At 36.0% G+C, this 24,294-nt stretch overlaps 1 protein-coding gene and 1 non-coding gene across 2 annotated transcripts; one reads left to right on the top strand and one right to left on the bottom strand.

The window, feature by feature from the left end:
- Positions 1 to 1,610: 1,610 nt before the first annotated feature.
- LOC112012422 (small nucleolar RNA Z247) lies at positions 1,611 to 1,749 on the top strand. Its single transcript, XR_002882969.1, has one exon. It is a non-coding gene; the product is annotated as a small nucleolar RNA Z247 (small nucleolar RNA).
- A 6,329-nt stretch (positions 1,750 to 8,078) lies between these two features.
- LOC112012370 (G-type lectin S-receptor-like serine/threonine-protein kinase At4g03230) lies at positions 8,079 to 23,078 on the bottom strand. Its single transcript, XM_065777509.1, has 8 exons — positions 21,651 to 23,078; positions 20,325 to 20,483; positions 20,002 to 20,213; positions 19,706 to 19,916; positions 19,367 to 19,604; positions 19,111 to 19,261; positions 18,705 to 19,002; positions 8,079 to 9,051 (listed from the first exon to the last, which is right to left on the bottom strand). Exons 1-8 carry the CDS (start codon positions 22,984 to 22,986, stop codon positions 8,159 to 8,161), a joined length of 3,498 nt encoding a protein of 1,165 aa, XP_065633581.1. The 5' UTR covers positions 22,987 to 23,078; the 3' UTR covers positions 8,079 to 8,158.
- Between the last annotated feature and the right edge of the window lie 1,216 nt (positions 23,079 to 24,294).

Here is a 24,294-nt window from a genome sequence, read left to right on the forward strand (position 1 = left end):
TTTTAAGTCACAGGATTAAATGTTATATTGTTCTATGATTCTGTTTTATGTGTCCAAAACAAACAAAGTATGTGAAAGGTGTAAGTGCTTGTTAGCTGGATCCTAAATGATGGTGATGCCAAAAAGAGTTTTGGCAATCCAATGAGTGTTGCACATTTTGAGCCAGTGGATCAAAACATATAAAAGTACGCTTGCCATGAAGTTCTGGCTAGCAAGCACATGGGAATGTGTTTATAAGGAATGACCTCCCTTCAATGTGTAGAGGCCTTTTCCTCAGCGCAACCTGGGGAAGAACAAAACCATGAGGGGTATGGGTCCCAAAGCGAACAATATCTACGTAGTTTGGGCGGGGTCGTTACAGTCACTATGTGCCACAAGCACCATAATATGGCAAGGAATTGTGTTATTCTTAACTGAAATTAAGTTTCAGTATTAGAACAAAACACTTGGCCAATCATATTGCATATGGAATTTTGGAATTGGGTGCATAGAATTCCCAATTTTGCTGGGCTAGAAGAGGAGATTGGAAAGTAGCCTTACCCCTTATTATTTTTTTTATTTTTTTATTTTTTTATTTTTTAAAAGACTGATTTCCAAATTCAAACCCAAAAAAATAAATATCACGTCACTTTTTTTGGTGGAAGACACTTGTCATCACACCAAGTCCGTGCTGTGCTAGAAAAATTTTAGCCATTAAAGACCGGAATTGATCAATTAACCCTCAGTCCCCATATCCTGCGAATTTGCTATAGTGCTATATAGATTCCATTATTGTTAAGGATACAGCTGTAGTCACCAAGGATAGCAGCTGATCCGTATTTGATTTTGTATATTTGAATCATATTGAATAAGATATGATCAGATAGGTTTAGGCTTGTGATGAGATAAGGATTAGGATAAGATAGAATCATTTTTGAATTTTGTATCTAAGAGATTTGTATAGCTGAAGTATATCCGGATCTGTATAGCAGAACTGTATTGACAATTTGAATTTGTAACAAACTCTCATATATATGAATATGCCTAAATCGTGTATGGTAAGGCTTGGAAATATTTTGTGTCTCTGATTTTACATGGGATCAAAGCCATTGTGACATACGTCTTTTTTTTTTCCAATGGCTTCCTCGTCTTCATCAATCTCTGTTGTCAACACTACCACTTCTCCTTCTCCCACTTCCCTTACTACCATCCATCATCTCATCACCATCAAACTTACCCGTGACAACTACCTACTCTGGAAAGCTCGGCAACATTTGTTTGGTTATCTCAATGGAAGCACTCCTGCTTCACCTCAATCTCTCACTGTTGAAACCGATGGAGACATCCACGTCATCCAAAATCCAGATTTCAATCACTGGTACTTCCAAGACCAGATGATTCTTAGTGCTATAATATCCTCCCTCTCTAAGCGCATTTTGGCTCATGTAGTCAAATTCAACACATCAAGAGATGTATGGCAAGCCTTAGAGAGAATGTTTACCTCTCAGTCAAGGGCTCGAACAATGCAAATCCACTATCAGCTCGCCACTTTGAAGAAAGGCAATTCCTCAATTGCTGATTATTTTCACCAGTTTACAACACTGGTTAATACACTTGCTGCTACTGCTCATGCCTTGAATGATTTTGAAATTATCTCATTTCTCCTTGCTGGCTTAGGATCTAAATATGATTCATTTGTCACATCTGTGACCACAAGGGTTGAACCCCTCTCAATTGATGAGTTATATGGGCATTTGTTAGCCCATGAATTACGACTTGTGCATCAGCAACCAACCGTGGACCTCTCCATTGCAGGGGCCAATTTTGCAGGACGAGGACCTTCACGTGGTGGTCATGGTGGTGGCTCCTCTCCCTCAGCAGGCCGTGGCTCTTCTCCTTCAATAAGCCGTGACTCAACAGCCAAGTATCAAAGGAATTTTCGAGGACGGGGGCATGGTCATTCTTCTTCCCCCCAAAATCGTCCTATTTGCCAGGTTTGCCACAAGCCAGGACACACGGCCTTGAAGTGCTATCACAGGTTTGATAATTCTTTCTCCATTAACACTACCAACAACATGCATGCTTTGCTCGCCGCTCCACAGGCTTCACCTGATCTTAACTAGTATCCCGATTCTAGTGCAACTCATCATCTCACTTCTGATTTTGCAAATTAGAATGTGAAGGCAGAGGAGTATCATGGTCCTGATCAGATTCACATTGGTAACGGTATTGGTTTGAATGTTAAACACATTGGATCTACTAAATTATCCACTCCTTCCTCTTCCTTTCTTTTACATAATGTACTCCATGTTCCTCACATTACCAAAAATTTAACTTCTGTTCACAAATTCACATCTGACACCAATACATTTATTGAGTTTCACCCTTCTTATTTTCTTGTGAAGGATCGACCAATGGGGAGAGTTTTGCTGTGCGGGCTGAGTAGGAATGGATTGTACCTTTTTCCTTCTGCTTTCAATAAATTGCCTTCGTTGTCATCTGCCTTTGTTGGTGAACGTACCTCTCCAACTCAATGGCATTCACGCTTGGGACATCCTACTTTTCATATTGTTCATCATGTTCTTTCAAAATTTAATTTGCCTGTTATTTCTAGCAAAATTGTTACTCCTTGTTCTGCTTTTTTCAATTCTAAGAGTAAACAACTTTCCTTTTCATTATCTTGCACTCAAATAATTTTTCCTTTGGATTTAATTCACACTGATGTATGGCGTCCATCTCCTATTTGCTCAAAATCAGGTTTTAAGTATTATGTCTCCTTTGTTGATGCATATAGTCGCTATACTTGGCTCTATCCCATGACAAATAAAAGTGATGTGTTACCTATTTTTATTAAATGGCAAAAATATGTTGAGCGTTATTTTAATCGAAAAGTAAAAGTTGTTCAATCTGATTAGGGTGGTGAATATCGCTCACTTAACAAATTTTTCCAAACTTGTGGCATCACTCATCATGTATCTTGTCCTCATACCCCTCAACAAAATGGTGTTGTTGAGCGCAAACACCATCATCTTGTGGAAACAGGTTTAGCTTTATTAAATCACGCTCAAATTCCTCTCTAATATTGGGAAGATGCATTTCAAACAGCTTGTTATCTGATAAATAGACTCCTAACTCCCACAATTCAAAATCAATCCCCTTATGAAAAATTGTTTACTCAAGCACCTGACTATACTTTCTTGCGTGTCTTTGGTTGTGAATGTTTGCCTAATTTACGTCTTTATAATTCTCACAAATTTCAACCACGCTCAACTCAGTGTGTCTTCCTTGGTTACAGTTTAATTCATAAGGGCAACAAATGTTTACATCTTCCTTCAGGTCGAGTCTATTTTTCCAGAGATGTACTCTACAACGAAGATATTTTTCCCTTTGCTAGACCGTGTTCCACATCTCTCAGGTCCATGTCTGCTTCAGGTCAAGTATAATCCTCTACTGGGCTTCATGCAGCAGCTCCTCTTTCTATTGGGCTACCAGCTTTCAATTCTGCTCCAAGTCACTCTTCGGCCCACCCCATTTCCTCACAGGCCCAGTCCAAAGCCCCTGCTTCATCTCCTACAAACCATCCTGAAACCTATCCCTCTCAAATCACTCCGCCTCCCTCTCCACTCCAAAATAACTCTCCATTCTCTCAACCAACCCTCACTGACCCTCCTCTTCCTCAAAACCCAAACACCAATCATCAACCTACATACCCCGACCCTCCTCTCCCTCCAAACCCAAACACCGATCATCAACCCACATCTATTGAACTTCAACCCACCCATCCCATGACAACCCACTCCAAAAACTCCATCACCAAACCCAAAACCTTCACCGATGGTACCGTGCGATATCCAGTTCCACATGCTCTTCTCGCTGATGGTAATGAGCCCATTGTTGAACCCACGTGTTTCACCACTGCTATGAAAGACTCAAATTGGCGTGCCGCCATGAATGCCGAGTTTGATGCCTTGCTAAAAAATCAAACGTGGGCTCTGGTTCCTCCTTACACTGCTCGCAATGTCATTGGCTGCAAATGGGTATTTCGAGTTAAGCGCAATGCCGATGGTTCTGTTGAGCTATATAAAGCTCGCTTGGTGGCAAAGGGCTTTCATCAATTGCCTAATAGACTTCGGGGAAACTTTCAGTCCTGTAATCAAACCCACCACTATCTGAACGGTTCTCTCCATTGCCGTTTCACGAGGCTGGGTTCTTCGACAATTCGATGTTCAAAATGCCTTCTTACATGGACACCTATCTGAAGATGTTTATATGTCTCAGCCTCCTGGGTTTGTTCATCCTCAATTTCCTAAACACATATGCAAGTTGAAGAAAGCTCTTTATGGGTTGAAGCAATCCCCTCGAGCTTGGTTCTCACGGCTCTCTTCTCATTTACTTGCTTTGGGCTTCAGATGATCAAGGTCTGATTCCTCTCTATTTATCTATCACAGTGCCACAGTTACTATATATTTTCTCATTTATGTGGATGATCTTATTGTTACTGCCTCTAAACCTTCTGCAATTGATGATCTTCTTTGTCATCTAAAGACTAATTTTGCCATTAAGGATCTAGGCGCTCTAAATTTTTTCCTCGGTGTTGAGGTTCTGCCAAACTCCTTAGGTCTTATCTTGTCTCAGAAACGGTACATTGTTGATCTTTTAAGGAAGACAAATATGCTTAAGGCAAAGCCCGTTAGCTCTCCCATGGATCAATCTACAAGTTTATCTGCTTTTGAGGGTGATCACCTTTCTGATGCCACTCTGTATCGAAGCACCGTTGGAGCTTTACAATATCTCTCCATCACCCGTCTTGACATTTCATTCACAGTCAACAAGCTCTCTCAGTTTATGCATCATCCCACCAACATCCATTGGCAATCTATCAAACGCCTCCTGCGTTATCTTAAGCAAACTATTCATTTTGGTTTACAGCTGCACCGCTCCAAATTCCATACTCTTCAAGCCTTCTTTGATGCAGATTGGGCTAGATGTTGTGATGATCGGTGGTCTACTAGAGGTTTCTGTGTCTTTTTGGGCAACAATCTCATCTCATGGGGTTGTAAAAAGCAACAGATAGTGGCTCGGTCTAGCACAGAGGCTGAATACAAGGCCCTTGCCAATGCCTCTGCTAAGGTTAAATGGCTGCATACACTTGGAATTCCTATCTCTAGTTCTCCTATTCTATGGTGTGATAATATTGGTGCAACCTATTTATCCTCAAATCCTGTTTTTCATGCCCACACTAAACATGTTGAAATTGATTTTCACTTTGTTCGAGATATGGTTGCTGATGGTTCACTTCTCATTCGCTTTCTGTCTACCCGAGATCAGCTTGTTGACATTTTTACAAAGCCCTTGTCTTCCCCCAGATTTGCTCTTCTTCGGACCAAGCTCAATGTATCTTCCATACCGTTGAGCTTGCGGGGGCGTGTTAAGGATACAGCTGTAGTCGCCAAGGATAGCAGCTGATCCGTATTTGATTTTGTATATTTGAATCATATTGAATAAGATATGATCAGATAGGTTTAGGCTTGTGATGAGATAAGGATTAGGATAAGATAGAATCATTTTTGAATTTTGTATCTAAGAGATATGTATAGCTGAAGTATATCCGGATCTATATAGCAGAACTGTATTGACAATTTGAATTTGTAACAAACTCTCATATATATGAATATGCCTAAACCGTGTATGGTAAGGCTTGGAAATGCCTAGGGAAGCACATGGAAATGTGTTTATAAGGAATGACCTCCCTTCAATATGTAGAGGCCTTTTCCCCAGCGCAACCTGGGGAAGAACAAAACTGCGAGGGGTATGGGTCCCAAAGCGGACAATATCTACACAGTTGGGGTGGGGTCGTTACAGATGGTATCAGAGCCATATCCTACTCGAAAGTGTGGGCCCCACAGGCGAGGACGCGTGTGCCCGTAAAGGGGGTGGATTGTAGTGACCCAAAAAGGGGGGTCTTGCATTCCATGGAATCCCACATCGCCTAGGAGAGCACATGGGAATGTGTTTATAAGGAATGACCTCCCTTCAACGTGTAGAGGCATTTTCCTTAGTGCAACCTAGGGAAGAACAAAACCGTGAAGGGTATGGGTCCTAAAGCGGATAATATCTACACAGTTAGAGCGGGGTCGTTACAGTCACTATGTGCCACAAGCACCATAATATGGCAAGGAATTGTGTTATTTTTAACTAAAATTAAGTTTCAATATTAGAACAAAACACTTGGCCAATCATGTTGCATATGGAATTTTGGAATTGGGTGCATAGAATTCCCAATTTTGCCGGGCTAGAAGAGGAGATTGGAAAGTAGCCTTACCCCTTCTTCTTCTTCTTCTTATTATTATTATTATTATTATTATTGAAGAGACTAATTTCCAAATTCAAACCCAAAGAAATAAATATTACGTCACTTTTGTTGGTGGAAGACACTTGTCATCACACCAAGTCCGTGCTGTGCTAGAAAAATTTTGGCGAAACTACAATGTTGGTCCCTCAAGTTTAGCCTATATGCGCAATTAGTCCCTCAAGTTTGAAGCGAGCATATTTGGTCTCTCAAGTTTTAATACTAAGTTGTATTAATCCTTTTACTAATACCGTTAGTGGTGTTAATTACGTGGCTAACAGAACAATGATTTGTCATTTTTTTTTTTTAATGATGTGGCACTTTTTTATTAAAAAATTACAAAATGCTTAGGATGTGAAACCCCTTTGATTTCTTCCTATAAACAGTAGACAAATGCAGCTAAGAGAAGGAAGCCAAGCCAAGAGCCAGTGCCTCCACCAACAGCATTAAAAACCAAAAATCCTTGGAGGCCAGTGCAATTGTCGGCAAGCTTTCTAATACAGTCCATTCGGTGCCTGATTCGTCGATACTGGAAATGATGTCGTTGTTTAGGTCCAGTTCTTCTTCGCCTTCGTGTGAATTTTGCAGCCGATTCGGGTTCATGTAGAGGATGGTGGCAGTGGCGGTGGGGTGAGAGTGGCAGATTAGAAACTTTTTTTTTTTTTTTGATAAATAGTGGATCAGAAACTTGGTATTGGGGAAATAGTTTTGTTTTAGATGCTGTAATTAAAATGGCACCCAAAAAAAAAAAAAAACAAACATTGACAAGTGTGAAATGCTTACTAGAATAGTGGCCACGGGCAAAGTTGTTGGCAGCATCTCACATGTAAATTTATTTGATAATTTTTTAATAAAAAAATGTCACATCATTAAAAAAAAATGCCAAGTCATTATCCTATTAGCCACATAAGTAACACCACTAACGGCAGTTAGTAAAAGGACCAATACAACTCAGTTTTAAAACTTGAGAGACCAATTGTGCTCACTTCAAACTTAAGGGATCAATTGTGCACGCAGAATAAACTTGAGGGACCAATATTATAGTTTTGCCAAAAATTTTAGCCATTAAAGACCGGAATTGATCAATCAACCCTCAGTCCCCATATCCTGCAAATCTGCTATAGTGCTATATATATTCCATTATAAAGAACAAGAAGAAGCAAAAATTAAGTACCTATGTCAGGAAGACCCACACGGACATAGCCTACGTTTGGATAGCACGGTTAGTTACTCAAAGTTGTGTTGCGTTTTCTGCTTTTTTTTTTTTTTTTTTCCTTCAGCCGGATTTGTTGATTTTTGTGAGAAAAAAACACTGTGCATGTACTGTGCGTGTACTGTTCACGTACTGTTCATACACTGTTCACATATTAAAAATATTAAAAGTGGGTCCCACGGTACTATTCATATATTTAAAAAATTATTTTGCTACAGTGTTTTCAGCAACAATCAGTTTTTATCAATTTTCAGCAACAATAAGTGCTATCCAAACAGACCCATAGAGTTCTCGGGCGTCACTGCCTCCATCGATGGACTCCTCCTGGATATTGTTGACATCCTCTGACCAAATCCAGCAGGTGGCCGTATTAGCCTTTGTATGGCTTATATCTGTACTTTGAAATGAATAAGCCTGGCAGCGACAATCGCTAAGGCATTCCACTTTGCATTCATCTGCACTTTGTTTGTAAATTCCATTGCCACCGTCGGTTCCCACTCCAGTTATCTTCAACATCAAGAAATTATCACCCTTGCGACATATGGAGCAGTTTCTAGTGCACCCCTCTGAATAAAACCCAGAATTCCAATGATTTAGTGCCTTAGGCTGAAACCCATCTAAGCAGTTGCACATTGGACTTTTCTCAATATTGCAGCTGCCAAAGGAACCACAAGCATTAACACGCTGCAATTATCTCTTGGTTCCATAAGGGTCAAACTCCATGAGGCAGGGGCTGTATCGTTATCCAACTTATAAAGCTTTATATGACCATCAAGATCCATTACCAGTCTCATACGGTAATAATCAAACCGTCCAGGGGTAGTACTTTTTGTAAGAGTCTTATTTTTAATCTTATATGTCGGTCTTCCAGTACCCGATATAGAGTTAGATAGCAAGCTGGATATTGCTGTAAAAATAAGATTGTTATCAGAGTTAAATAACTCTCCTGATAATCCACTTTTCCAGTATGGAATTGCTCTATTCTCAATTTTGTACTGGTTTCCTCGATCTTGGTCTTGCCGGAAAGTGTAGTTCCCTGGCGCAGGGTCAACTTGACTTTTCCACGAAGTTAAAGTCATCTCTGCATTCATCTTCATTCCAGGAAGAAATGTATCAGTTGGATTCTCAAAGCTTTGCCAGAGAATTGTTTCTGAGCCAGCTTGACCTTCGATAAGAACTAAGTTCCCAGAATCCAAGAGCTTCACTGTCCTATTAAAAGAAGTTGATCCGCCGATCTTAGCTGACCATAACTTTTTAGTATTGTCTAGTACCTGTAGGTCGCCATTCTCTGAACTAGTAAAAGCCCCAGTGGTTTTGGACGATACTGGCTCAATACGGTTGGCAACCCATACAACTACCATTGGACTTGACTTGTAATTCCATATCCCTACATATCTTCCATGCTTAGAGCTTCCACTGGGGGTGAAAAAACCAAGCTCAAATATTTTTCCGGCTGATACAAGAGATTCTCCCTGGTTGTCATTAATTGGGTTGCGAAATGTTAAGGTATCTCTAGCAGAGCAAAATGAAAATGAAGATAGAAACAAGAATGTGTATATGGTACAGAATGAAATATGACTTGCAGACCATGTGAAGGCCATTGTTATTCTGGTTTTGCTGCTTGTGGATTCTGTTATGAGAGAATGTGGTAAGTTGTGCGCACTGTTGTGGACTCGTAGTTCACTTTTGTGATGGCCACGAGGTCTTCTGCTACAATCCAAGTCTTCTAGCTAAAAATTATTAAATCTTGTTTCCTTTTCACTGAATAGTCTACGCGCAAAAAGTGGACTTGGTCAGGAAATTACAGTGTAAGTTTCGGTTTGCATGAGGTAGGCGAAACGAGTAAACTTTTTTCTATGAATAATTTCATGGAAATGAGGAAACCTTGCTTTTAGTAATTGACATACATGATGCTGAATTGTAGCCCACTTCAATTCATTCAATTGAGAGTGTAAAAATCAACAGGAGATAAATGATGTGATAATCATACTCCACCTTGAGAATCACATGTAGCGCACAATTTTGTAGATATATTAGCCTATGGGCAACTATCTACTTATATGACAAAGTGTAAATCATAATTATAAATCCTTTTTTTTTTTTTCTTTTACCAGGTTTTGGGTTTTAGATTGAGAACTTCCATAACAATGCAATAATGATCAAGTTTATGATGTGTTGATCAATGATCGAGATCATAATGTGAAGATGCAACTCAAAAAAGATATTTTATCAGGATTTCAACAGCCTTAATTGATCAAACAACAAGTTTTGATAGACTATCAATCTCTTCTCAATTGGTCAAAATATGATTTTTGATAGCTATTTGGTTGTAACTTGATCAATCGAAAATCATGAAAACAAAATCTAACATGTTATAAATAAAGGCAGTTTCCTTGGTTTTCGTACCCTGCTTTTATAACATCTAATAGGCTTCTTATTATAAACTCAACTTCATAATGTTTAGAGAGGTTGTAGCCATGAACCATATACAGAGACAACCCAAACCAAACCTAATTTGTTCAACCTGAAAGTTTGAAAAATCATTATTCGCTACAAAGTTGCTACCATAAGTTTATCAACCCAATACATAACACTAATAATTTAAACATTCAAAGTTCATTGGAGTCGATCTGAAATTCTAGTTGTGAACATAGACGGGCTATTCTTGAAAGGGTTAATGTACAAAGAGTTCAAACATTCTGAAACTGTTATAGGTCGACAAGGTAGTGTAGTTTCTAGGGTAAAGTAAGTTTAACTAGATCTTCTTAGTTGGGCTAGGTTACCCTCAAGAGTGCTTTTTCCTTTGGCGTTTTTTCAATTAGTTTTTCATTTTGTAGCCAAATTTCAATTTTTATTGTCTCTTGATTTACTCTTTAGATTTGGTACTTGTTGTGGTTACAATTTAATTAACTTCTTTTTTTTTTGTGCTAAATACAATTAAATTAACATAATTGTAATCACTAATTAAATGGGCATAATTGTTAAATAGTTAATTAATTGACTAAAATACACTTTTAGTCCTTAATGTTTGGGATTGTTTTCCGTTTGGCTTTTTATGTTTTAAACTTTCATGTTGGCCCTTCACATTTGATTTCATTTTCATATCTCTGTCAACCACTCCTGATATTAATCTCACCATTAAGTGCCGTCTAAGTGGCATCCATTAAGTCACGTTACTCATATAATGATCGTATCACCAAATTATTAATTGAAATGAACAACAAGGGCAATATGAAAACCAAATCAAACTATAAGAACCAAAATGAAAATAGTAACAAACTTTAAGAGTTAAAAAAATGTACTTTAATCTAATTAGGGAGTTTAAATAAGATTTCACATTAGGCATTAATCCTGAAGCAAATAGGAAACTTGAAGGTAATCTTTGAGTAGTTGATGAGCTAGGTCCATGATATTAAACCAAATAAGCACAAATCATTTAGAGCCAAGCTAAATTAGCATTGAATTGTAATTCTAGTCGAAGGATCTTAGTTTAAATAATAATAATAATAAATCCTCCCAATTTATGTTTGTCCTGAATTGACAGATACAGAAGAAAACAAGATTAAAAAGTATGAAGTTAGCTGTCTTTGAAACCAAAAAAGGGTATTTATATCTCCTGAAGAAGTCCATAATTTTGGGTCACGACAATATATAGATAAGAGAGGAATACCATTAATCTGCAGTTTGGAGTGGTAGTTTCTTGGAAAGTAAGAATAATAAAGTAAAAGCACCTTTTACCATCTTTGGAGAAAGAAAAAAAAGACTAAAAGTACTTTTAATAGCAAGTAGCAGGCAATACGTCAAAGATCTTTGCAGTGTCTAAATAATGTTCACTACACCTATTTCATGCTGGTCCAGTCAGTGTTCGCATTACCAGATGATAGAAGAATACCAGCCACTCACATTTTCCGCGTGCGATGAATGGATATGGTTTAGGCCTACGCGTCCTCTAATTAACATGAAATTTGCATCTTGATAACAAGATTTTCCTGTTGGAAATATTATCCAGTGTAGATTCGGGAATTGTTGAAAAAGTTTATCTTTTAGTTTTTTGTCTTAATTTTTTTTTTCTTTCAAATAATTTAGCTTTTTAAGAAAGAAAAAAATAAACTAGCCTTTAGCTTTTTTTTAACATATTTAACATAAAAGTTACTAAAAACTATATGTTTTTTTATAAATACTATGTAAATATGTTATTAAAAATAAACAATTTCCAAACGGAGGGTTGTTGTAAATACTCACATGAGATCCATCCCTATATGAGGGGTTGTTGTATATTTTCATTACAGCAAAAACCCATAGGTCTCATGTAGTGACGAAACCAAGATTTTTGGTTAGGGGATGTCGAAGTATAAGCAAAAACAATTATCATGGAATTCCAAATAAGCATTCATTTAATATTAACAAACTATTAACAAATCAAAAAAAATAAAAAAAAAAAAAAAAAAAAAAAAACACAAACAAACAAACTATTTACAAAAACAAAGACACTGAATCATTCTTCATAATACATTACAATGCAATCATTTTCTTAAAAAGAAAAAAACATAAAATACCATTATTTCTTATTATAGTAGAGCATTTACATTAGTTCGTGCAAAAATTATTGTCTAATTTAGCATAAGAATCTATTTTTTCTATTTTACATACTCACTTTTCAAAATACCTTGTATCAAATTATCTATTTTACAATTACACCGTTAATACTATTTTCCTGTCAATTTTTTATTAATATCCCAAATCATATCTCTCTCTTCTTCAACCAAAAACCTCGTCAATCAAAAGAACTACTAAAATATTCATTTGCATAGCTACATTAACTATGTAAATTTACATAGTTACACTAAAACAAATACTTTTACACAATGATAAATAGACTAATGTGGGTGTATTTTATGGTTTATTGGGCAAATTTAGAACCTTATGCTATTTTACTACTAATGTTAATACTCTTACAATCAAATCAATGTAAAATTAGAGGTGAGGGGGGCCAGGATTTTTGAAAGAGATGACGTAGAGGTGGTAAAATTGGACACGACCTATGAATCTAACACAACATGACACAAAATTAGCAGGTTATGGGTCGAAATTTGATGGGTTCGTATAGGCCTGTCCACAGGTCGGTCCGGGTCGGGTTTGTGCCCAACCCGGAACCAACCCGACTAGATCAGGTCTTCCAAATTTTAACCCGCCGCCGACCAGAGGGTAGATCGGATCGGACAGGTCGGAGCTTCCACAGAGTTCGGGCAGATCAATCGGGGTTGATTATTTGGAAAACGGCGAGAATCCGGCGAAAAAAAGATGAAAAACGGCAGAACTCCAGTAATTTTTTTTGAAAAACGGTAGAAATCCGGCCGATCTCTCCAGATCTAGCGAGATCTTGGCCATTTTTAGCAAGATCTTGGCTAGATCTAGCGAAATCTCGCCGGATCTAGCTTAAAGCTTCCCAAAAAAATCTCAAATCTCGCGGGAAAAATGATAGGTCAGTCGGATTGGGTTTCTCGGATTTGAGAGAAGGAGATCCGACCTCCGACCCGTCGATCTCGAATTTCGGAGAATCAAATCCGTCCCCGACCGCCAGAGTAGTCGGTTCGATCGGCGGCGGGTCGGGTTCTAGTCAGCGGCACCGGGTTGGTCGGTCCGGCGGGTCCTTGGACAGCCCTAGGTTCGTATCATATTCGGGTTGACAAGAATAACCCGTTTAATAAATGGGTTGGATTGGTGTTCAACCCATGGAACCCGTTTAACCCATCTAACCCATTTAATTAAATGACATTTTATCAATATACCCTTCAAACCCTAGGTATATAAACTTATTAGTTGTTATGGTTTATTTATTTTTTTGACATATTGTGATTAATTATTTGTGATATTGAGATATACTTTGATTTTGAATGATTATTTGTGATGCAATTACTCATTAGTTCTGAATTTTATATTAAAAATATTTATTTGTTTGTTTTTTCATAATTTTTTTTTTTCATTTTGAAAAAATCTGATAAACAAGTCAACACAACTAACTCGTTTAATAAATGTGTCATTTTAGGGTTGAGGAATCTTGACCCATTTAATAAACATGTCGGATTAATGTTGACTCATATAGTCGGATACTCATGAGTTAACACAACACAAACCCCGACACCCGAACACGAATTGTCATCCCTAAGAGGACCTAAATATATAAAAGTAGAGAATATACCTACCCTTTTTTTCTTAAGGTCATGGGGGGCTCCCACCTGGCTCCGTCCCTGAACCCGTGGTATATTTCACAGAAGAAATATCCCACAAGTTGACCACAGCATGCATGTTGTCAATTGGTATGACATGTGTAAGAAAGACTTAACACAGTTTCATGAATTGTAATTATCAAATGTTGAAGAATATTGACATTGTTTTGCTCAATGTCTAATATGTTGATATACTAATATTTATGTAGTTAGACCAAAAGCCTTGTAATTCAATTGATACGTTTTAATTCTTTCAAAAAATATATCTAAAATTCGAATCACCCCCACCCCTTCCGCATTCATAATGGGTTCTCTAAAATAGGACAACAACCTAATATGGAAAATGAACCCAATAAAAACATCCACATTTGCTTCAGTAAACATTAGCCAAAATATCATTTAGCTATAGTGCCCTTGTTTATTTGTTAAGAAAACACAAGAAAATAAAAAAAAAATAAAAAAGAAAAAGAAAAAAGAAAATAAAAGGAGGGGAGGATGGAAATAATAATAATGAATATTTAAATAAATTGAATAGAGAATAGAGAATCAAATGCATATATATTAAAAAGTAATTAGCTAAAATAGCAAAATGTCTAAATGAAAAAACACTCCTTGAATTTCTAATCCTCCACACACACACACAAAAATGCTATTTTAACACGCCAAAAAGTCACTTTGTCTATTTTAGGATGGTATTTAACAATAAAACTTACATATCTCATCTTCTATTTTATCATTACAAGGCATTAAAATATACTAAAAAAAAAACTCACTGGTATTAAAAAAAAAAATACAAAACCTAGCCACCATCCACAACCTACCACCACCATTCACAACCAACCAACCACCACCCCCACAACCCACCACTACCACAAAAAAAAGCTAACCCATCACCACCAACCACCACTAAAATCAACCAAACATCACCAAAACTTAACTCAACCAACACCGGCCCAAACCACCAACCCAAAAAACTCAAAATTAGATCAACCCAAATCACCAACCAAAAAAAAAAACACACACACACACAACAACAACAACAAAAATCAACCCGAAATCCAAATTGCGAGGTCAACAATGTTGGCAACATGGCAAGAGGCAAAGAGTGGGAGAAGGACAACTAAGAAGGAGGTAGGGGTGAAGGAAAGAGAGAAAGACAAGTAGAGGAAAAAAAGAGAGTTTGGAGGAGAAGTGGATAACTGACGAGGAGAAAAAAGTCAGAGAATATAATATAAAAAATAATTTAAAAAAAAAAACACTAAGAGCATTCACATTAAAGATGCTAAAATAGCTAGCTAGGTTTTAAAAAATTTGACTTTTGGCACCATTAATATAGTGAGTTTTTTAGGGTTTTGGGTACTAAAATAGCTCACCATTAATATAGTGGGTTTTTAAGGGTTTTGGGTGCTAAAACAGAGTCAAATTTTTTAACACCTAACTATAGTAAAATTCCAAAGATGGCACTTTACTGTAGCTAGATGGTAATTATATTAATGTTATTTAATGGTGTGTTTGTATAAACTAGTACAACATGGTGTTTTGAGTTTCAAATGAGTGCTTTTTAAAAAGTTATGAGGAGTTGGCGTTGCAAAAATGGAATTTTGGAGTTTGAAAACACGTTTTTAGGCTCCCAAAACGAACTTTTAAAAGTTTAGGGATGAAAAAAAAAACTTTTATAAAAGTTTAGAGAAGAAAATAATATTTTACCCTTCTTTTTATTTTGAACTAAGATCCTTCCACAAGAAATTCAGTTCAATGGTAATTGGGATTGACTCTAGTTAATAGTGATTCATGCTTGTTTAGTTTAATATCATGGCACCTAGTTCATCAACTACTCAATCTTTTGTTGTTGTTGTTGTTGTTGTTGTTGTTGTGTGGAGAAAATCAACTACTCAATCTAATATATTTTGATTAGCTTTCAAGTTGCCTGTTAGATTTAGGATTAATGCCTAATTAGTAGTTAATCTTTTTCTTAAAGTTAATATATATATATATATATGTGTGTGTGTGTGTGTGTGTGTGTGTGTGTGTGTGTATGTATGCATGCATGTATACTCACATTATATTTATAACAATTTCTATATTATCAAGATGAAAAAAAAAATCCCAAAAAAGATAAGGTAGAGAAGCATTCATTTGTAAACAACATTTACTTTCAAAATTTTGTGTATCATCAAAGTACATTAGAAATTGACAATTATTCACCAAAACAAACTTTCTTAAAATCCAAACATTCTCATCCTATATCCAAAAACCATATTAATTATTTAAAAAATTATAAATCAAGGATGTTAGGTTCTAAGGTCTTAGGATTTTATGTATTTAAAACTCTAATTTGTAATGTTGGCAAACCATGATCAAAACATTGTATTTAGTCTTATTTAGACTTGCTCAAAGTTGGTTTAATATTGTAAAGTTGGAATCGAGTGGCTGCAGAAGTACTTGGGACTTTCGGCCTGGCTCGATCGATCGAAGAATAGACTCGATCGATCGAAAATCGCACAGGTTGAATTTTCTGCAGAATTTCCAACTCAGCCCTACTTCATTAAACGTTTAGGGTTTTATGTTTTTACCCTAGGTATATAAACTAAACCCTAGTCACGTTTTTGGAGGTTGTCCATATTGTATTGTTGCTCATACATTGCGGTTTTGTGTGAATCTCTTGTGAGATCTTTGAGGAGCTTTCCTTTACACAAAACTTAGGGTTTTCATGGTAGAGATGATTTCAACATCTTGAAGATCATTACTGTTGCAACCATTGGAACTTAAAAGAAAAGCAAGCGGGGAGCTTGTAGCTGATTGAAGAATTCAAGAAAGAAGTAGTCCGTGATTCGGAGCCTGCGCGTGGTCGTGTCAGGAAGTTCTACTGGTGGGTAGCATTAGGAAGTCGAGCGGGGAGCTTGTAGTCCTTTTGTACGAACTTCAATTCTTTCATAGTGAATTCAGGTTAGCCTTGAGGATCGGTGGGTCAAATCCTCCCCAGGTTTTTACCGTGTGGTTTCCTGGGTGATCATATCTTGTGTTATTTATTTTCCGCTGCTTTATATCTTGATATGATTGTTTGGATTGTTTTAACCTAGAATTGCTTAATTTGACTAAGTAACAACTTGGCTAATTAATCTAGGCTACGCAATCTGTGTGTTTAAGGGGTCTAAAACCGTTCAAAGGAAAATGAATAAAATAAATAATTTTTCTACTCAAAACCCAACAAAAACATGATTCAAAACCAAAACAAAGAAAATGTATTAAAAAATTTATAACAAACCAAAATTTAAATGAGATTAAAGCCCTAAGAGATAGAATTTGTAATAATCAATTACTCAAATAATTGTCAGATACATTCAAATGCATAACCAAGTTGAGTGTGTTATATAAACTCAAATTCTCTCTTCTGAAATAGCTAAATATTAACCTAAACTTGATATGAATATTGATTTTGTGAACTCACAGATTGAATATATTAGGTTTAGATTATATCTGTGTATGATGCACAACTACAATCTATCTAAACCTTGTGAAGTTGAATTTCTAATAAGCATTTCATGTGTTATGCACGCGGGGTACGAAAACCAAGGAAGTTGCTTTTAATTAAAACATGCAAGATTCTATTTTCCCAATTTTTGATTGATCGAAATTACAATCGAAAAAATAAAAATAAAATAAAAAACCTCTTTTGATCGATTGAAAAGAAATTGAAAGTCTGTCAACGTTTGCTATTTGATCAAATAAGACAGTTTAAATTCAAATAGAATGTCTTCTTTGAGCTATATCTTCAAACTGTGATCTTAATAATTGATCAACACATTATAAACTTGATGATTATTACATTGTTATGGAATTTGTTAATCTAAAACGTAATACCTAGTTTCCATATCCACCAAATCGACTAGTATTTTTAGTTCTTTCTTTTCCTTCCTTTTTTTTTTTTTTTTTTTTTTCTTAATGAATAACTTTATGCAAACCAGAAAAAAGAACCAGCTAGACTAGGGACAAGTACAATCAGCAGCAATACTGTTCAGAAGAACTGAAGAACTCCAAACTCACACTATCTATAACAGATATTCAACTCACACAAACTAACAAAATCAAAGAAGAACTAGTTGCAAACATAAATAGTCACTAGAAAGTAAAATCTATAGTACTACATCTCCTCAATAACAGAACGCACACAGCAGGCAAGCCAAGATACTATCGTGCAAGAACAGAGTAACGAATTCTACAAAGGTAGCAGAAGGCACAACACAAAATTGCATTTTTCGATTATTGAAAATCAGATTGAAAATAAGGTAGCAGAAGGCGCAATACTATTAGTATGTTTCAACTACTAAAATTTTATGTTTCTTTGGTTTAGATGGAATATTAGATAATTCATAATACAATTACACTGCCTACTGCGTGAAATTCGACCAGTCTGTCCTATTAGAACACTTTCCAAATGGATTCATATGACTGCATTTGAGATGATCTACAATGCAGACATGACATGTATGCCTATTCTTTATAAGTACACTAATGGTACATGTGAATATATAGGATATAGCATTATATTGAATCTCTTCCTGCATAGTGCGGCAGTGAACAGTACAGCTCAAATGTAACCCTGAGTGTACCTCTTGATGCAAAATTGCTAATAATGCAATTCTAGCTAGGCTTGAAAATAATAGGAATAAATAAATGAAGGCAGTTGGTCTGAGTTTGAAACAATTAGAAATCAGGGAAGTACAATTACTACAAAGGAGGTTCAAATAGTTAACAATCAGACTTACTTTGGATACAATGTTATCAGGGACAGTAAAAAAAATACCAATTTGATAAACAAGAAATACGCCTTACTTGTTCCTATGAGAACCATAGTATGAATACTAGAAATTTAGGCTACACTGATAAAGAGAAAACAAAAATCCTGAAAGTCTCCATGCTATCCACCATTATCGGCCTTCTTCGATGGTAGCTGTTAATTCAATCGATCTTTCTGGTTTTGTATTAGAAGAAGAAGCAGTGCTAGAAAGGGATCTTCTAACAACATAGGCTGGTTGTTTCGGATATGGGAGAGTTGCAGTTTCACTACCAAGCAAGAAAACTACATTCGACATTGTGGGACGATCACTTGGATCTTCTTGTACACATAAAAGCCCAACGTTCACACACCTCAAAAATTCCTCTGCATTACAAGTTTCACGTAACGTTTGGTCCATTAAATCTAAAGCCTTGCCTTCTTTCCACAATTTCCATGCCTAAGACAATTTGAAAATTGAAATTGGCATTAAATAGAGTGCAGGAAAAACAACTATATGTAATCGATGCAACATTTTTTTTTCTTTTGGCTTACTAATGCTACTTACATAACCTAAAAGACTCAAAGCATGTTCTGATTGGTGAAATCCTGTGTTCCTTTTTCCACTGATGATCTCAAGTACAACTACTCCAAAGCTGAACGCATCAGACTTGACCGAGAAAAACCCATCCAATGCGTATTCTGGAGACATGTAGCCGCTGCATAACAAAAATTATTTAAATTTTCAGTGAATTAGGGAGCAGAGATGGGAGAACTGAAAACTGTAATACAAAGTCTAAAACAATGATCTGCATCAAACTTACTAAGTACCAACTACTCTGGTTGTTGTTGCCTCAGTTTGTTTGCCTCCAAATATCCTTGCCAAGCCAAAGTCTGAAATCTTGGGGTTCATCTCCTCGTCAAGTAGAACATTACTTGCTTTCAAATCTCTATGAATGATCCTCAACCTAGAATCTTGGTGAAGATAGAGCAGCCCTCGAGCGATTCCCAAAATGATGTCAAAGCGTATCTTCCAGTTCAGTAACACACATAGAGTCCGATCTTGCATGTCATTTCCATTTCAGCACATGTTTTAGTAATCTGCTTAGGCTTTGATATGATATGCAGTACAAATATTTTAAACAGCAGGTTTAGAGTCTAACCAAATAAAAAGGAGTCTAAGCTTTTGTTTGGCATGTATTCATACAGTAACATTTTTTCATCTCCTTCAATGCAATAGCCCAAAAGTCTAACAAGATTCCGATGTTGAAGTTTAGCAATTAAAACAACCTCATTCTTAAATTCCTCCAAGCCTTGTCCAGAACCACTTGAGAGCCTTTTTATAGCAATTTCTTGTCCCCCTAGAAAGGAACCCTGAGAAATACTCCCATAAGCACCGTCCATTAATTAGAAATCAAGTTTAAAATTAACTATAATGAATGCCAAAAGGATAAATTACCTTGTAAACAGGCCCAAACCCCCCTTGTCCAAGCTTTTTTGTTTCTGAAAAGTAGTCTGTAGCAGCTAGTATGCTTTTTAAATCGAAAAATGGTACATCTATGCCTTTTTTATCCTCTTCTCTAAATTGGCCTGACTCCATCAAATTTTTGACACGTCGCTCACTGTCATACAGGCGAAATGCTGTGTTTTCCCGATTTCTTTCCCTATTAACTGATTCGAGAAAGGATTGATTATAATTTCAGTCCCTTGTTAATTGTATGGAAGAAACCAAATTATTTTCATTTTGACACTATAATAAATGGTTCTTTTCACACTGGTTACCTTGTCCTTCGGCCAGTTTTCTTCTTATCAAATAATAGATGTAACAGCACGCAATAACCACCAAAGTTGCAATAATCATCAAAGTTGCAATAATCATCAAGAACATTGGACCAAATTGCTTCTTCTTGTAGGAAGATCCTTCAGGATTTGGGTGAGCAACTTCAAAAATGGAAGAGAACAAATAAGTAATAATATGACTAGCTACATTATATATAGGGAAAATATTAGTACACACATTCTTACATACACACTTGAAATACACTGAAATCATGATTTCTAACTTAAAAATCGTGACTTGAGGTCATGATTTCAATACATTTCAAGTGTGTGTAAGAATGAGTGTAATGGGTGTTCATAATAAACACGACTAGTATGTATATAAATATAGGAATGACAATGACCTGGCAGCTAGTGCTATTGCAGGTACTAAATAAAAACTAAAAACAAAAATAAATACAGGTTTAGTTTGTTTTTAAGTCACGGGGGTAAATGCTCTATTGTTTGATTCTTTTATATTTATCCAAAACAAACAAACAAACAAATTAAAAGGTGCAAGTTCTTGTTAGCTGGATCCTAAATGATGATGATGCCAAACGGGATCTTGGTAATCCAATGATTGTTGCACATTTCAAGGCAGTAGATCATAATTTATGATTCATAACATATATGAAAATCGATGGATATAATACGCTGGCCATGAACTTCTGGCTGGCTTGGCCTTTCATTGTAGCAGAGGACAATGAACAACAATAAATAAACTTAAAACTCATTGGTCAAGAGATGATTCAATATAGGTCCGTGCTAATATATATATATATATATATCAGATTTTTCTTTTTTTCGAAGAAAAAGGAAAAAGTGGGTGTCTAAAAGCAAATATTTCTTTCTGGAATTAAACTGACACTATGTGCCAGAAGACCCAGAACCATCATAATATGGCAAGGCATTGTGTTATTCTAAATTAAAATTAGTTTCACTACTAAAACACAGCACTTGGCCAATCATGTTGCATATGGAAATGGACACTAAAGATCATATACAGTGCATAAAATTCATAATTTTGTGGGGTTAGAAGAGGAGATTGGAAGGTAACCTTACTGCTAATTATTATTATTATTATTGTAAAGGCTGATGTCCAAATTCACACCCTTGACCTATCATATCACTTTTGGTGGTAAAAGGCACTTATCATCGTACCAAGGCCGCACTGTATTAATTAAATATTGAAATTGATCAATCAACCCCACAACCTGCAAATCTGCTATATATATATATATATATATAAAGATTCTATTATAAACAACGAGAAGAAGCGAAATTAAGTACCTATATTAGAAGAACCCACACGGACATAGAGGTCTCGGGCCTCACTGCTTCCATCTTTGGACTCCTGAATATTATTGAGCTCCTCTGACCAAATCCAGCATGTGGCTTTAGTTTCATATGAATAAGCCTTTGTATGGCTCATTTCTGTTCCTTCAAATGAATAAGCCTGGCATTCACATCCGTCAAGGCATTCCTCTTTGCATTTATCTGCACTCTCTATGTCAGTTCTGTAGCCACCAGGGGCTTCCACTCCCATTATCTTCAACAAAATGAAATGATCACCCTTGCCGCATATGGTGGAGTTTCTAATGCACCCCTCTGAATAAAGTCCAGAATTCCAATTATTTAGCTCCTTGGGTTCAAACCCATCTAAACACTTGCACATACAAGTTTCCTCAATATTGCAGCTGCCAAAGTTACCACAAGCATTAAACAGGCTGCAATTATCTCTTGGTTCCATACAGGTCATACTCCATGACGTAGAGGCTGTGTCATTCTCCCAAGTAAAAAACTTTATATGACCATCAAGATCCATTACCAGTCTAATACCGTAATGATCAACCTGTCCATGGGTGTCAAAAGTCTTATTCTGATATGTCGTTCTTCTAGTACCTGATGTATAATTAGATAGCAAGGAGGATATAGCAGGGCAAATGACATGAGAGTTATTACCATAAATATTGTTAGCAGAGTGGAAAAACTTTCCTGATAATCCACTTTTCCAATGAGGACTTGCTCTATTCTCGATAATGTACTGGTTTCTTCGATCTTGGTCTTGCAGGAAAGTGAAGTTACCTGGCGCAGGGTCAGCATGACTTTTCCATGAAGTTAAACTCATCTTTGCGGTCATCTTCATTCCAGGAAGAAACGTATCAGTTGGATTATCAAAGCTTTGCCAGATAATTCTTTCTGAGCCAGCTTGGCCTTCGATAAGAACTAAGTTCCCAGAATCCAAGAGCTTCACTGTCCTATTAAAAGAAATTGATCCACCTCTATTAGCTGACCACAATTTATTATTATCCTCCTGTACCTGTAAGTCACCATCTTCTGCAATAGCAAAAGCCCCAGTGGTTTTGGATACTGAATTGTCGCGGTTGGCAATCCATACTATCACCCTTGGACTTGATTTGTAATACCATATCCCTACGTATCTTCCATGCTTAGAGCTTCCACTAGGGGTAAAAAAACCAAGCTCAAATCTTTTTTGGGCTGATACAAGAGATTCTCCCCCGCTGTTATGAATTGGGTTGTCCAACGTTATGGTATCTCTAGCAGAGCAAATTGGGAAGCAAGTAAAAAACAAGATTGTGTATATGGTGCAGAGGGTATAAGCCATTTTTGTTTTGGATTTGCTTATTGTGGTTTCTTTTATGAGAAAATGTAGAAAGTCATTCGCTCTGTTAAGGACTTTTAGTTTCACTTCACCATGTAACGTACTGATGTTCTTGGGGTCTTCTGCTAAAATCTAAGTCTTCGATTTTGTTTCCATCTCCCCAAATAGTCAACGCGCCTGGAAGTTGACTGGGTCAGTAAGTAACAATGTTAGGTTCAGTTTGCATGAGACAGGTGAAACTGGTTAGCTTGATTCTACGAACTGTTGTCATGATTATGAGGTAACCTTGATTTTAATGATTGACATACACGATACTATTTTTGTAACCCACTTCAATTTTTCATTTGAAGTTGTAATATCAATAGGAGATAGATGATAACATGATAATCACACTCCACTTGGAGAACCCCATGCAGTGCACAAAATTTGCACATATATATTAGCCGGCTACGGCAATTATTTACGATTTACAATAAATTTGACAATATTTTTTATAATAATTAAGTTGGCAAATTTATATTAATTTTCATTCTTAATTGGGTCCATCATTTACATTATTTTTTTTTTATTTACTACTAATAATTTACCATATCAATAAGTGTCAAATTTTTGTGTCTATAAACTTTTTCAAAGCTATTATCTACTTATTATATAACAACTGAAAATCATAAATATTTAATTTCATTTTTATTTTTTCTACTTTGTTTTTTCTAGGTACTACGTTTAAATTAACAAATTCCATAACAATGTAATAATCATCAAGTTTATAATGTGTTGATCAATTATTAAGATCACAGTTTGAAGATATAGCTCAAAGAAGACATTCTATTTGAATTTAAACTGTCTTATTTGATCAAATAGCAAACGTTGACAGACTCAATTTCTTTTCAATTGATCAAAAGAGTTTTTTTTTTTTTTTTTTTTTCGATTGTAATTTCGATCAATCAAAAATTGTGAAAATAGAATCTTGCATGTTTTAATTAAAAGCAACTTCCTTGGTTTTCGTACCCCGCGTGCATAACACATGAAAAGCTTATTAGAAATTCAACTTCACAAGGTTTAGATAGATTGTAGTTGTGCGCCATACACAGATATAATCTAAACCTAATATATTCAATTTGTGAGTTCAAAAAATCAATATTCATATCAAGTTTAGGTTAATATTTAGCTATTTCAGAAGAGAGAATTTGAGTTTATATAACACACTCAACTTGGTTATGCATTTGAATGTATCTGACAATTATTTGAGTAATTGATTATTACAAATTCTATCTCTTAGGGCTTTAATCTCATTTAAATTTTGGTTTGTTA

This window comes from Quercus suber, unplaced genomic scaffold (assembly GCF_002906115.3).
Source record: "Quercus suber isolate HL8 unplaced genomic scaffold, Cork oak 2.0 scaffold_157, whole genome shotgun sequence".
Lineage (NCBI taxonomy): Eukaryota > Viridiplantae > Streptophyta > Magnoliopsida > Fagales > Fagaceae > Quercus > Quercus suber.